Here is a 17,482-nt window from a genome sequence, read left to right on the forward strand (position 1 = left end):
ATATATATATATATATATATATATATATATATATATATATATATATATGTATATAGAGTATACACTACTGCGAAGTGTATACGCCTATCGATCGCTTGGCGCACGGGCTTTGAGGAGCGGGGATAGCCTAGCAAGCGCGCCGTCCGAGCTATGGTGACTTGCGGTGCGGTGCGCGGCGCGGAGCGCTTGCCAGCCAATCCCCAACTCCCAAGACCACCCTCTAACCCACGCGCCGATTGATAGGCATATATACTTTGCAATAGTAGGCCGGGCGAGCGCACGTATCGGTTATCTTTAAGGATTAATATCTCGTTAACTATTGGGGAAATTTACAAAATAGGATTTTTCGACTCAGTTTAGTTCGCTCTACCTGTCCATGAAATATTTGGCGATTATTTTCAGACTCTGTATATATACAATATATATTGGGTTGTCCGATTTTGAAGAAAAATTGAAACGTAGAAAATTTAAATTTTAGTATACATTTATTAAATTATATAGGTTAATCGGCACGAACTTTCCGAACAATCCAATACATATATACTATATATGTATATGCATATATACCATATTTGTAGTCATTCGAACTGCGCGTCGAATTGATTTTCCGGATTTATAAACGCAATTAAGCTACTGTAATAATATCATGAATTAAATTAAATTGACAAGCAACTTTTCATAATTTGATGCTTAATCAATATATAATATTAGAAAGACATTAATGTGCTGAAAAAAAATGTAAATAAATTTATTGCGAAAAATATTATCAATCGGGAATTGAATCCAGATCTCTTGTGTTCCATACGAGCTTTTTCCATACATATATATATATATATTTCCGGACAATATATTAGACTGCCAAGAAAAAAAAATTTTTTTAATCGGCCATTTAGCTCAAGAGCTTCCATTTCATGTTAAAAAATCCCTAAATTTCCCTAAATTTTTAAGATAAAAAATATTAAGATTTGGAGGTCGCTCGTGAACGATTTTTAAATCAAAGTTGCGATTTTTCTTAATACATGTTTGATTTGATGCAAAAATGGCTTAATCCGGATTTCAAATGTGATACTGTATGTTTTTTTGATCGCGAATACGATACAATAGTTCACTTAACCCTACGATATACGCCTTAAGAAATATAGCCCGATTAATGTAAAAAAAATGATCAAATTTCGAGTTGATCAAGATCGATTTTAGCAAGGTCCCAAGTGTTCAAATAGATCGTTATTCCCATCAAATTGTAGATCTGTTCACCCAGAACAAGATTCAGTTGGAATTTTCTTGGGACTTCTTATAGGGTTTTTAAAAGTTGCATTCGTCTCACTGATGAAGGTCTAATGGAGGTTGGAGCGGAGGAATTGGGAGCTGGTTTAGAGAGGGAGGGGGAGAGAATTATTCTTAGATTGAGGGAGGAGAATAATACAATATGTCCCAGATTCTAGGATCAGAGACGGAGGAGATGGATGGAGGAGGTTAAGGGATTGTATGTTGTCTGGAAACCGGTGTATACGATATGTCTAGATATTCGGTGTTGGTTGGCGGTGGTGGTTCTATCTGATCAGGATGATGACCCTGCGAACTTCGTCTGACATACGGGATCCGTTTCCGTGTTTTCTTCGTACTACGAACGCGCACTATAATGGAACCAACAAATATATGTATATTTAACTCCATATACATATGTATGTACATGCATATGGATAAATGTAGTTGTGTGGAATGATGAAGAGCGACTTGATTAGCTGTGCAGGGTTAATCGGTCTACGAAACCTCGGATAGATATAGAGAAGAATAATCCGGTAGTCAGTGTACGGATGATCCCAATTATAATTGGATGCACACGAGCACAGAGTGAGCACAGAAAAGCACAAAATGCGTGACAGACGAAGTGTATTGCCTTGCTTGGTTTTTCGTTCTGAGCCCTGCGCTTTCGCAGATTCTCTATTTATATCTTGAAAAAAGGATATAGTGCCTTTTGTCTAGGATGCAATTGTTATGTTGTAGTTGCGCAAGATTTATGATTTTTATAAAGTTCTATCGTTGTTGATCTAAAGTGCATTGTTAGAGAGATTTCAAGAAGAAAAGGAATGTCTATTAGTAATAAGACTTAAAATTTAAAAAACAAGAAAGAAAAGGAATGATTTACGATTTTTCTTTAAGGTGGCTAGATTGCTCCAAGGAGATGACGAATTTTGTTATCTTGCGAAAAATATGCTAGATTAAAACAGGTATAAAGCAGTCATTTACCGTGTCCAGCTAGTTTTGCGTACAAGATAATCATTGTCAATCGCGAATCTGATCTTGGATAATGCTAGCGTTGTTGAAATTATCCCATGCATTTTATGATTTTTAGCGCATGGTGCCTTGTTTTTTTTTTTTTTTTTTTAAATGAAATTGTTGATCAGTTTCGAGCGAAAACTTGGGTATTCGCTATTGCGTGACATATTTAGGGTATATTTCACAATCTTACCGCTTTCAGCCCTGCATTAAGGTTATTATTCTTTCCTGGTTAAGTGACATTTATGAATTTTCGCGGAAGTTGCCCAGTCCTAATTCTTTTAAATCGTTATCAGGGGATTCCACTCACAAATGCCATCTGTAGTCGCGACGTGGAGCCGATACTTTTGAAAGAAAAGACTCGTGGCATCTATATATAGGACGTAACATAACTTTTTAATAAATGATGAGCGACGTCTAAAACTTATTGGAGGTCACTCAGGGTTATTAATCAACATATCCAACACACATCATCCAACAATCAAAGTTATGACCCTGAATCCATCACGTTTTTCTCGAAAATGGTTAGAGATAAGAGAAAGACCTGTTATCAAAATTGTAGGATAAGTAAGGGAACTTATTTTGATGACCTTGAATAACTATAAATGTCTTTGATTTTCATACTATCAATAAACATTTTTTTTTAATGGGAAGGAGTATTTTTTACTTGTTTTGTCGATAGTGTTTAATAAGATGAATAATTTTATATTAGAGTATTTTTTCGAAAATTATTGTTGGGATATAAACCAAAATAAGTCAGACTAAAAATTTGAAACAAATTTTTTATTATTGCAATAAATTCAAAACGTTCGCCATGTTGTGATCTAGACATGCCTGTAATCTTCATGGGAAGTTTGCTTGGATTTCTTCTAACTCTTGAATCGTTATTTTACGAAAAATATTTTTTATTTTTTCTTTTATGTTTTCCGAAGTGGTAGGACGTTGAAAGTAAGCTCTTTCATTCTTTTCTAAAGATTATAATCCAAATATGTTAAATCGGATGATCTCTTAAGGAATAACGTAACATCTCTCTTCCATTTGTTTGAGAATATTCTGTTGAGTTCTCGCCTCATATTTGTACCGAAGTGGGGTGGTGCATTATTTAACTGAAGTCATATTCGAGCCCTATCTCTCGGGCTCTATCAGCGGAATATCTTCTACTAAATTTGGAAAATCATTTTTAAGAAAATTAACAAATCTCTCGGTTATTAAAGATTCTTAAAAAAAGAATGGTTCAATTAACCGAACGTCAATAATGCCTGCCAAAATATTAATACTTCACTAGTGTTGATGATCCATAGTTCTCATTCATTGTGGATTGACTTTGCTTTAATAATGCAAATTGTGCTTGTTAATGATTTCGTCATTTTTAAATGTTGCTTCATTTGATCACATTTGATCATAAATCGAAAAAAGTTAGAATCTTGTAATTATTTTTTGGACCCACGTAGAACTGGATCCTTATGTTGAAATCAATTTGTGAAAGTTTTTGGAATACCAAAAAACGATATGGAACTTATTATATTTTTTCTAAGTATGAGTGACACTGAGATTGACATTCAAGACACTAATATTTCTATCGCGGGCAGTCTGACTTATTTAGGTTTATATTTCGATAATAATTGAATTTTCGAAAAATCGGAAAACATGATTAAATCGAATAAAAATTAAAAAATTAATGTTTTCTGACATATAATTGTCACTTGAGATTAATATTTATTTGATATAAAAGTTTTACAGCTTGTAGATGAAATTAAGCGTGAGGCAGGATTCAGATTACTTACGAGCAATACTGAATTTAAGATTTAAAGGAAAATTAAGATTTAAAGCGTAAAAAAAAATTTTCTCCTAAAACGAAATTACGTGCTTTGCAAGGACTTACTTTTTCCTCTTTTACAGATTCGAAAATCCTTTTCCAGAATTAAAGTATACACATTAATACTGATTTGGAATTTATTCTGAAAACAACAAAAAATGTCGAAATTGAAATTTTAAGAATAATTTTTTGTCGTTGTCGGTATAAACTCCACTTCACACGTATTAATATATATACTTTAATCCTGAAAAAGGATTTTCGAATTTGTAAAGAGGAAGAAAGTAATTGTTATACAAAAATTGATTAATCAGTAATACAGACGACTTTAGGATCTTCTTGAAGTCCAAAAAGACGCTCTTCCAAAATTATTTTATTCTGATATATAGAATATCTGTGATGTATAGAATAGATTGCAGAGACTATGATGCGCGCGCATGTCATATGTTAGTCAGACGGTACAAAAACATGGTTTAAATTTATAGAATGATACATCTTGGATCCTTTATATTCGAATGTTTTTACGAAATCTTAGCACTCCTTTCTCCTTTGTTTATTAAGTTGTCTTTATTAAGTTATTTGTTTATTAAGTCCTTACGTTACGAACAAACTTTCATTATATTATATTTATAACTATTAACTTGAGCTATTAGCACTATTTTCCATCTCAGCTCATATCATGTAAGTTAAAAAAAAAGGCGCCAAGTGTACGCGCTTGTGTGTCACCTTGATCAAAAAGTTCCCGAAATTACCACCAGGTGATGCTCTGAATCAGCTGATTTGAGTTGTTTTTTTTTTAGTTAGGTTGCCACATCTATCATTGACAATCCCACCAAATTTTATCACCATAGCTTGACATTTGTAAAAGTTACGCCGTCTTGAGTACATCTACCTCTGCACGTATTTTCGATTTTTTACAGTTTTAAAAATGGAGTTGAATTTGCAAAACAATGACTTTGTATTAAATTTTGCGTTAAAAATGGATTCAATGGTGTGAAAACCTTGGAAATGTTGGGAAACTGTTTCGGCAGTGATACTCTAAAGAAAACAGCCGTTTATAAGTGGCATGAAAAAAACCATTATGAGGAACGCGTTTTAACAGCTGAAAAGAGGTAATGGAAAAATCGAAGACGGCTCTGATGGCTCTACCGACAATAGAGTACCAGAAATGTTTTGAGAGCTGGATCAAGCGCTGGCATAAGTGCGTTGTAGTCGATGGGGAGTACTTTGAAGGGAACAGTATCACTTTTGATGAATAAAACTTGTATTTTGAATTTTCTGAATGAATTCCGGGAACTTTTTGATCAACATATATACTCCTTAAAGAAAAAAATGATTTTCTATTTTAGATATTTTACATTTTATTCTGGCATATATTGACATAAAATGTTAAGTAACTGTAAACTATTAATTTTTTTAATTGTACCTTAATACTTTTATGAAGAGAATAATGAGCTAAATCAGTTAGTGTAAAGAAAACGTTGCTTTAAAAAAATTTTTATACAAAATAGATAATTTTTTAAATAAGCAACTATGTGTTTTTTTTTCATCAATTGATTCATCTCATTATTCTGTTCGTAAAAATATTAAGGTATGATTATCAATAAGTTAATAGTTTACGAGTTATTTAACATTTTATGTCAATATGTGCCAAAATAAAATATAAAATATAAAATATCTCATAAATTATTAGTTTTTTGATATTACTATCTTAATATTTTTATATGCGGAATAATTAGAGGAATCATATTGTGTAAAAAATATAAACAATCATACAATTCTATTTTAAAAAAGTGGAGGTGACCTTCATATTTTTTTTGATGCCTCTACCTAGAAAAAAACATGACTAAAATACATTTCTCTCGAAACTGTTTCATTTTCGTTTGAAATATTTTTTTGTATTATCAAAAATAAGCGAAATATTCAAGATATTCGATTTAAGTGGATCACCCTGAAATATATAGGAAGCCCGAAAAGGGTCGGGATATCTGAATATCTCGGAAAATATAAGTTTCAAACAAAAGTTATAGAATTTAAACAAATTTATTTACTTGTCTTTGATCTTGAGTGGCGTCACCAAGGTTAAATCAAGATCACATCGATTTTTTAAAATACTTTTTTTAGTAAAATTTATATTTTCCGAACTATTCAGATCTCCTGATCTTTTTGGGGTATCCTTATATATTTTTAAAATTATTATTACTTTGATAGTTTGGAAAGTTGGTTTAGAATAGGTTTGGAATAGAAAGTTATTTTTTTCTTTAAGGAGTCCACATACAAGCGCGTACACTTAGTACCTTTTTTTTTACCTTTTTGTAAAAAAATAATTTTGTCGTGATATTGTGCATTTTATATTGTTAATCGTGTAGCATCATTAAGTTTTTTACTGTAAAATTGTTTCATTTAAAATAAATTTTTTAAATTTATATTTTTATTCTTTTTCAATTCTTTGTAATTAAATTTTACAGAATAATTTATAATAAATAATTTGGAAATATAAGAAAATCTTTAAATGAAAATAAAAAATATGTACTACTTAGGTTTAATTTTTAAGAAATAAAGGTTCATAATAAAGATAAAAGATCCATAAGGGTCGATTTTGGCCCTATCCAAATTTTATCTAAACTGTAAACTTATTCTTTGAGGTTAATTATATTCAATTTAAGTAATTTTAGCTTAAACGGAACATTAAACTATAATGTTGTTATATTTATACGAAAATTAATATTTTGAATTCTGCATATGTTTTATTGAAAAACCTAAAAAATAATGATAGTCGTGTTGGAAAATGATCTGAATCATTATGGAATGGCAGAATTTTTTTAATTCTCTTTACACTTGATGCCAATGCTCTTATACAGTGTTCTAAAAAGGTCCGAAATACCTATTAGATACTATAGGTACTATTCTGTGTTTCAACGCGTATCATGAAAGAATAAATTTCACTGTCGAATATAGTAACAATAACGGAATTAGTTGTCTCGACGTCAGATTGTCAATAGAGGATGATAGAATTATCTTCGATAATTACAAAAAGCTGATTAAAGCAAATTACTAACTCAGGTAGATACTTAAATTTTCACTCGAACCACTTAATTGAACACAAAAACGGTGTCATATATTGGACAGATTGACAGAATCTTATTTTTATCCCATCCAAAATTCCACAAAAAAAACATTTCTTCTTTAATCAACACATTGAGTAATAATGGATATCCTCTAAATTTTTTTTATTCTTAATCATTAATAGAATCAAATCACTTTCCTTTAAAAATAATTTCAGTAATGTTAATAATCAGAGAAATTCGAAAGACTCTGACATCATTAATATTGAAAAATTTTTTATCGTCCCATACATGAATAACGTCATGGAAAGATTTAAAAATATAACTAATAAATATGATTTCAAGATCGCATCTTTGATTAAATGCAAGATTAAACCTTTGAATAATTTAAATAATATCATTAAGACAGGTAAAGATAAATTAAAAAAAGATGAAGCTTTTAAATATTTACAAAATAAACATTTACAAAATAAACTGTCGTGATTGTAACGTTTCTTACGTTGGACAAACTAAGAGGAAGCTCAAGATTCGTAAAAAAGAACATATAAAAGCAATCATTAAGAAATCTGTAAATACAATATCAGCAGTATCCCACCACCAACTAAACATGAACTGAGATTTCACTTGGGTAATATTAACATCTCAAATTTACCAGGTATGTAAATATGAAACCGGAATTTACCAATAGATGGCCATAGCTGTCAATGAAGTTGCCGTCAGACGGCGCCATTGACGCCATTTTCTTGTTCTGACATCCGACAAAGATTTTCAACTCACAACAATATAAGTTTCATACAACAGTATAGTTTGTAATAGCGTTGAACATGTCGAATTTTGTGTCTGGAAACTACGATTTGCGGACAGCATTGATTTTCTGTTACCATTTGAAAAAAACTGCTGCAGAATCGCATCGAATGCTTGTCGAAGCTTACAGTGAGCATGCTCTTGGTAAATCACAGTGCTTTGAGTGATTTAAAAAATTCAAAAGTGGCGATTTTGAGAAACGAAGAAAACGTGGAAAACCACCGAAAAAGTTTGAAGACAGCGAATTGCAAGTATTGTTAGATGATATTGAGGATGACGCTCAAACTCAACAACAACTCGCGGATCAATTGAATGTGACACGAGAAGCCGTCTCCATACGTTTGAAATCCATGGGAAAGATCCAGAAGATGGGAAAATGGGTTCCACATGAATTGAATGAAAGATAGCAGGAAAACCGAAAAACCACTTGTGAAATGCTGCTCGCCAGGTACAAAAGAAAGTCATTTCTCCATCGAATTGTGACTGGCGATGAAAAATGGATATATTTTGAGAATCCTAAGCGTAAAAGATCATGGGTAACTCCAAGCGAACCATCGACATCGATTGCACACAGCATTTAAAAAAGAGAAATTTGTAACATAAGCATATTTTATGCATGAACACATAAGGAATACGAATTTTTATTATCGACATTATCAATTTAACTATGAAGAAATTGAAAACAGTAGTGGAAAAAAAACATTCGATTTTAATATGTAACATCATTCATTATTTTACTTCGACTAAGTAAGATTGAAAACAACTTGTATATTATTAAAACATTCAGCGCAAAATTGTAACATCTTTTAATATACTTTTTAACTAGTGATGAAAACTAGTGGTCAAAACTTGACTGAAACATTTAGATCTATTTATTTTTTTTAACGTCAGAATTTTAAATAAATGATATTCCAAAAATTATTATATAAGATAAAACATGATAATGTAGAATATAAAAAAAATAATAAAAATAATAAAAATAATACAAAATAAAATAATAAAAAAAGAAACAGAAATGTTTTAAGTTAAAAATTTAATATAGAATGCTAACAAGATAGACACGATCGGATCATTTTCAATGTTAAAAACATAAATAAATAAAAACATAAATAAATTATCTATTTAAAAAACATTTTTTTAACTTAAGGATCAGACTCATATTTGCGTTTCTCCATTCACTTTTAATCAAAGGACATTCATTCTTTTTACTAAAATTAACATAAGCATTTCAATGACTGACTGCAAGTAGCTATTATTATGCATACATTCTTTTTCCGTTATACATTATAATTGTGAACATTATGATATTCGTTTTCATGTTAGCGTCTGCTTTAGAGAGCAAAATAGATAATTTATTATGTTTTTGTTTTTTCCGACTGTAACGATTATATATGTTTTTAACATTGAAAATGATCTGATCGCAATCGAAACGTCTGTCTATTGCTAGCATTCTATATTAAATTTTTAACTTAAAACTTTTATTTCTTTTTATTGTTTTTTTTTAAATTCTACATTATTATGTTTTATATAATAATTTTTGGCTCATAGCCCTCTTTTTTCTTTGTTTTTTAAAATTTATGAATTTTATTACTAATTAGATATTTTAAATGATATTCGCAATATTCTGCGTTGCAGCTGAGAGAGAGAGAGGAGGGGGGAAGGAGGGAGAGGAGAGGGGAGAAGAAAGAGAGAGAATAAATGGACATGTACCTATATGTTCAGACATTTACACAAAACTTTGTTTATTTTAAGTTGATTATTTTAAGTTAGATAGTTTATTTTACTTTCAAATACTTTTTAAAATATAATATTATATATAATTTAATTGTAATCTTTAAATGTAATTAAATTGTAATACAGTAATAAAAAAAAACATTTGAGATTAATAATAATAAATTTTGTGTAAGTGTCCGTATATAGGTACATATCCAGTCACGTGTACATATCCAGTCACATACACACATACATAATATTTACCTTACTTGCTAAGTTAATAATTTGAGTAGGATAATTATACACATATTGAGAAAGATCCAAAAAAAAAGATCGTTTATTTATCTCATTAAATAAACATGAATTTTTATTATACACATTTATAAGTTATAATTTGTATTGGCTCTAAAAAGACTTTTATGAAATACCCTATATATATATATGTGTATTCTTTATGTTTTAGCTGGTCTTAACTACAAAAGAGTTAATATTGAATATTATAACAGTTTTGAAAACAATTTTTCAAGCTATGAAGAATGATGATATTCGAGATATGAACGACTTATATTTTTCTACAGTTTATAAAGATCATAATATATGTATTAAATCTGAATGTGAAGCAAATGCGTGGCATGAAGGAGAACGTGGTATCGAGGCTAGAAGATTGCTTGGTATACTTTCGCACATTAGTGTTGAATCGTTATACTTAAGTAATTATTTAGCAGGAAAATCGCAATTGCTCACACGAAGTGATGAATGTTATAATTATTATCTGCAACAAATGACACGTTATAATACATGGCCAAAGAAAGGCGATGAATTTGAAATGCTTGAGATTATTCTAGAATGTGTCACTTTAATAGAACACGTTGTAAGTATACTCTAGTTTATCGTTTAAATATTAATTTTTATCAAATAATTTTTAACAATGGTAAATATTATTTGCAGAGGAGATCTCATCAATTTACAGGTCTTATAAATGCAATTGTAAAACTACTATGTAATGTGCAACAGAAAGTGGGTTATTGTGATAAAGGGTATATTAATAGTATTATTATAATTGAACTGTTCGACAAAAATGGTTTTTTTTAAACATCGGAATAAGATTAGCCATTCTTTATGCTTTTTTAAATGTTGTATTTTCCAAATTGCTTCATGTCACAATTTTGAAAAATTTGCAATTCAATTTAAAAAAATTTATTTTTATGTATTTTGTCAGATTATAATTATGATGTATACTGAAGAAGTTTTATTGTAATCAAAATTAAATTTGCTGTTAGGATTCTCAACTTTCAAAAGAATTTTTTAGCATGTTGGATGCGGTTAATAAGATGATAGTAAATAAGTTAATATATGAGATTTATTCCAAAACAGCTGTAAATTAAAGGTCCATCTACCTTGCAGAGATAAAAAAATTAAAAAACTTTTTTTACATAATTTCATAGCCTCAAGTATAAAATATTGTGTTGAATCCTTTAACGTGGCAAATATAGGCGTAAATAATAAAAAAAGTAAACTTGAGATTTTAAACGTGATAACATTCTTCGATTTAACAGAAGTAATAGAGCAAAAACTATTAAACGTATCGCTTTCAAATTTTGCACGATTGTAGAGCAATGTTTTTTCTACTGGACTACAATTATATCAATATCAATGATATTTTTAAAACATGTAATTAAACAATAGGCAATTGAGAGTGCAATAACTCTCATACGTTTTATTTTAACAAAAAATATATATATATTAGCCTTACATAGTCTTAGCATCTGAATTGGACGTTTCATTCAGCCATCTTCTGCTGAGAGTAATACAGTAATCGTAGTATAGTAATTGTAATGTTACAAGCAGTTATACGTTAATAGTGACAAAGTGCAGAAGGAAAGTCTCTCAAATTACAAATTTTTTTGGATGAGTAACTGTCAGATAATTGTTTGACTAAATGAATTAAAGAAAAATAGATATTGATAAAGATAGTTACAAATTCATGTAAAATATATTAAATACATATTCACTGCATTCCATGACTGCACAATTAAGAACGATATAGCATCAGAAGATTAAAATTACACAACATTAAAAATTAAAGACATTTGTCTCGAACAAAGTTTAGTACAAAAAATGAGCGTTATGGAATAAATAATGTGTATAGAAATCAAAAAATAAAACAAACGAAGACAGCCAAATAATAAATTTCAAAGATATAAATGTCATAAATAAAAATTATGTAGATAGTCAAACATTTTATGATGTGCTACTATGATATCAAAATTATTTAGAACATTCGAATGGTGTAAAAATTCGGTGTTAGATTTTATGATGTGCTACTATGATATCAAAATTATTTAGAACATTCGAATGGTGTAAAAATTCGGTGTTAGATTTAGACCATTTTCTTGACATCTAATGTTAAGCATTTCTGAAATTAGTTTCCTTCCCAAATATTTTTCATTGTCTAAAATTTTGATATTCTCCCAATCAAACTCATGATCTAATTGTAATCTATGTTCAGAAATGATTCCTAGTTTTCTTATTGATATCATTTCGATGTTCAGTTATTCTAGTTTTCAACTTTCTGCCAAAAATGATATTTTTTTTATCACAAAAACAAGAGCACAATTTAAGGTAAAAAAATTGAACTTTTCTTTTAAATAGTCGTCATTTTGTTAATTTTTATCTAAAGTCAATTATAATTATAGATCTATTCAGTAGAAACATTCTTTCTGAATAGGAAAATTTTTTGATTTCTTTCCAATTAGAGATCCTCTAATCAGAGTCTGGTCATTCTTTCCCCGGTTTGTGATCAGTTCGACATTTTTCATCCATTCCATTTAAATGTATAATGAATATGCTTTCACTTTAAATGCATGATGCATAGTCATGGATTTGCTATTGTAATATTTATGATTAGACGCTATTAAATTTTTTTTAATTTTAATCGTTAGCTAATTGACTGAGCGTGCCAGAATGTTCATCAAAAACTAGGAAACTTATAGAGCGTTTCTATAGACCTGCAACACAGTGCCATTGTAGAGTGAGATAAAGTGAGATAGTATTATAGTGAGATTTTTTCTCGTACAATTTTAATGAAAAATGGCGGCCACTTCACATTCTGATTAGAGGGTCTCTATTTCAAATGACTGATGCGACCTGCAGTATTTCCGTTCTGGCGCCAAGTTCAAGTCGAAAAAACTTCTTTCCCGAAACTTTATAGATGAACACATTGACTTCATAAAATTTAAAATTAAAGAGAAGATATTATAACAAATAACAATGTAAAAACAATGAAATATGTATATATATATAGTCTTTATTTACTTTTACTAAAAAAAAATTGCTAAAAATCATCTTCTTTTTCAATCCACAAAGTAGAAACCCTTAGTCAATGATGATATTAACAAAAATTTGTAATTAGAGGAAACCGGGGCACCATGGGATACCATGAATCATCGATTGTTTAATATAATTTGAAAAATGTTTAAATTAATACTACTGTACAATACTGTTACTTCATTTCTCATATTTTTTATCTAGGTGGCAGTGATTAAATTTCATTGTAATCGAAAAGCATCAATTAATTTTCATAGTGCAATAGTAACTTTTTAACCGCATAAAAATGTTTTAATATTGTTTTTGTAGTAGAAGATACACAAATGAAAATAAGGTGCAAGTTTCTGCGCATCTTTTCTCAACTTACTATGTTACAAGTAATAATCTAACATTTATTTTTTATTAGTTTTCTATTAAATGTATAATTAAATGTATAATTACCATGGGTCATACATTAAATAGATATTCATGGTGAAACGGGACAATACAGAAAATATATGTACTAAAAGGGCAGTTTATATTTCTAAATAATTATTGTTTTATTTTATTGTAATAAATTTTCTATTAATCTTATATTAATGGTTATTTCTCATTTGTTTTCTTATAACTTTCTATTTTGTCATTTAATAATTATTAGTTGTAATTAAATATTTTATTATATTAGTGACTATGTTAAGAATGTGTAGGTTAATTTAAAATACTTTTCAACTTTCGTCATCATTATTTCTTGCATAATCCTACTATTTTGTGATTTATGGTACCCCGAGTAGGACATCCCATGACGCACATGGGTCATTTCTTAAAACATATATATATTTTTTTCTTAAAAACTAATGAATATTTACTAAATATACTTATTAAATTTTAAAGTATGCATTAAACTTTAATTATTAAAAAAATAATTTTTATATTTAGATGCATTTTTAAAAATTTGAATTTTTGTGACTCATGGTGCCCCGATCTCCCCTAGATTTATTTCTATTTGTTTTTTAAAAAGTTTTTTAGATTGTTGATCTGATCATCATAATTAACAAATTCAAAATGAATTCAATATAGTGGATATCAATACTTGAAAAATGTCCAAGGTATCACAGAACATATCGGAATTAATTCCGATTGGAATTATTCCGTTTTTCCTAGAAAACACAATATAAATTTAGGAAATAATTAAATAATTCCAATTTTTTCATTATTTATAACGAAAGCCTTTGTTAATCATATTGTATTTATACGCGAGCATTAACATGCGTTTAAATACTTCTTTCTTTGAATTCATAAGAAGGCAATTTGGCGTGATTAATTGTAGGTTATTAAAGACATTCATTAAAATTACTATGTTATATACTGAAGATGACCAAATAGAAAAAGTTTTATAGATACATTATTTTTGAAATAAAAAATAATTAAGCAAAAATATCCAGCACGAGGCTTATATGCTCATATTTACAATTTTCATTGTAAATAATTTCAATCGGAATCCATTCCGACTTGTTCCATGATAGGTATCCAGATTGTTCCAAAATACAGATTTTTCACGATTTTAAATTTGTCAATTTTGATATTGGATTCATACATAGCGGTTTAAAATTGATAATTATTCGGATTAATAGACAGTGCATCAATGACTTTAATCTTGACATATGTTTTTTAAGATCATAACCCTGAATGACCTTCAAAAAGTTTAGGCGATTGCTGTTCGTTTAAAATTATTAAAATATAAAAAGTTTCAAAATATGTCTTATTTCTGCTATATACTAATGAGCATACGACTTTCCATGCGAAGCGAGTTACACTCCACTCCTTCCCCGCCCCCCTCCCCCCTTTTATGAAGTCTACGATTTTCCACGCAAAGCGAAGTTCACTTCACTTTCCTACCCTTTATCTAGGAGAAAGTTGGTCGTTCCTTGATTAGAGGAAGTGGGATGGACTTCGTTTCGCATTAAAAGTCGATCGCCTTTAAGTTAGGGGGGGAGATGGATGATCTCGCTTCGCGTGAAAAATCTAACACTTTTAAAGGAAGAGGTGAAGTGGATTTCGCATGGAAAATTGTGCGGTCTTAGCCAGAAGGAGAGATAGAGTGGACCACTTTTCGCGTGGAAAATCGAATGTTCCTAGACAGGAAAGATATAATTTTTAATATTGTATATGATAGAAATAATATATTTTTGAAACTTTATTTGTTAATCACTTTTGAACGAACAGACCGTCTCTTAAAACATTTTGAAGATCACTCAGGATCATGACTTTGACAACATATGTCAAAATCAAGATCATCGGTGTGGTATCCGTTAATCCAAATAATTATCAAAAAACTTTTTAACTAAACTTTTTAAACATAATTGAAAGCTATTTGGTAAATTTGTCATTAACACAAGATTCTCTTTTCCACACTAGACTCCATATTAACTATGAATATTTTATTAACTATAGCCGATACTAAAAAATCCTTTTAAGTATTGAGAATCCTAACGTATGGCTAATTTCGATTGTAATTAACTTCTCCTGTTGTGTATTGTTCTCTCACATATTATAGCTATAATAACAATATGTATAAAAATAGTCCTTTTTGCAACTTTAAATGTAAATTTTTTTTAATTTCGATGGAACAATTTGGAAGCGAATTTGTATTCAGCGCTTAAAAAAATGGAAAATGACTAATCTTGTTTTAGTGATTTTTTTTGTCGAACAGTGCTATTTTGATATATTATAGATATAAAATATTATAGATTTTATGTAAGGGTAAATTTTTTCCAGATTGAAATATATTTGTCTTATATTTAGAGAACTCGTATTCTCAAGGCCATTATCACTTTGTTATGTTTCATTAGCGAATTTTATAATGGTTTTTAGTAAATGCGATATATTTGTATCAAAACTTTGTACAAGTTCGCGTAAGTATGTCTGATATATTTAACAAAAAAGTTTGTCTTTTTAAACATTAATTATCATTATTTTAATAGAGTTAATGACAATAAAAATATGGAAAGGAATTTTACATTTTACACCAGGTATGTTATATCATTTCGAAATAATCTGAAAATTTATACATTTCTGTATAATAATGTATTTTATTTTTTAAAGGACGTTCTTAATGATAAATGTTTTTGTGTTTTAGATGCTTGTGTCTTACAAATTCTTATGGCACAAATGGAGCATTTTTATTCGGACTTTCTTACTACAATAAATATGACGCATGCATTAATATCATCTATGTGGCATGTCTTACAGAAAAATAATTTATTAAGAAGTGAAAGTTCAGAATCCTGTAATTGTTACACAAAATTATTACGATTTATAATTAATATGTTAAAAAAATGTTCTGAAAACAAATTAGATGTAATCGATGATATTGAATGGCAAGATTTATTTAAAAAAAAGAAAACATTTTATCTCTTGAAGAAAATTAATTACAAACATCATGTATGTCAGATGAAATATAATAAACAGAATATAAAAGAGCAGACAGAAATATATTCAGAAAAGTTGGATCGTAATTTTTGGTTTGAGATGAAAAAAGTTCAATACAAAGTATTGAGACAAGGCATCAGATTTTTATGTCATCTTGCAATTTGTGATCCTGATTTTGTTATCCGATCATCTGATATTGAAGATTCATTTCATTTATTTATACGAAACATTACTTTTTTTGAAGATTTGATACTTCATGAAAATGAACGTAAATATTATAATGCATTTCATAATAAATGTATTATTTGCTTTTCATGGAAGTATCATTTTTATTTATGTTTTAGGAGAAGCATTAGATCGTATAAAAACTATCTTTATCGTTGATAAAGGTATACAATATGAGACTGAGACACATCATGAAAATATACAGGTTAATCAATTGCATATGACGAATTTTGAAAAAAAGGTTATTCCCACAACTGAGAAGTATTGTTATATTGAATCTATTGAAAATTATAATAGAGCATGCATGGCTATCAAAGCGTTGTATAATTCTAATATGGAATATAGAGACAATTAAATATATTAAATTCTAACAAAAATGCATTTTAATATTCATATAAATATCATATATCTATATAATATGCATGAAAGATATTTTACTTTAAGATATGTATTTGCAGAAAAAATATTTATAATACATTGATGTAATTATAAAATTGAAAATGCTTAAAAAATCTATATAGTGTCCATGATATAAATAGATTCATATTTATATTTTATTATTTAACATGTATCTTAATTGAATCATTGCCATTTTTTTTAACATTTATAGATTTTAGAAAATACAGTAAAATAACTGTTTTGTATTTTTATTTTTGAGAATACATCATAAAAATTCATTTTATTACATTAATTTTTAGTATACTATTGGATAAGAAGGTATATAATTAATTATTCATTAATTTCAACACTGACGAGATATTATTAAAGATGGTTGATCTTATAGAAGTTCACATAATTGTTAAAATTTTAAGTGATTAAAAATAAAAAATTGATAATAATTACTATTTTA

General features: G+C 28.6%; 1 protein-coding gene across 1 annotated transcript in view; it reads left to right on the top strand.

Annotated features, from left to right (window-relative positions):
- LOC105617089 overlaps nt 1-16,987 on the top strand; it is a 61,616-nt gene extending 44,629 nt beyond the window's left edge. Inside the window, 6 exon segments of the mRNA XM_012198667.1 lie at nt 10,136-10,543; nt 10,621-10,709; nt 15,754-15,890; nt 15,960-16,007; nt 16,115-16,675; nt 16,752-16,987. Coding sequence (XP_012054057.1) covers nt 10,136-10,543; nt 10,621-10,709; nt 15,754-15,890; nt 15,960-16,007; nt 16,115-16,675; nt 16,752-16,987 — 1,479 coding nt within the window.
- The last annotated feature ends 495 nt before the right edge of the window (nt 16,988-17,482 follow it).

The sequence above is a fragment of the Atta cephalotes genome (genome assembly GCF_000143395.1).
Source record: "Atta cephalotes unplaced genomic scaffold scaffold00011, whole genome shotgun sequence".
NCBI classification, from domain to species: Eukaryota; Metazoa; Arthropoda; class Insecta; order Hymenoptera; family Formicidae; genus Atta; species Atta cephalotes.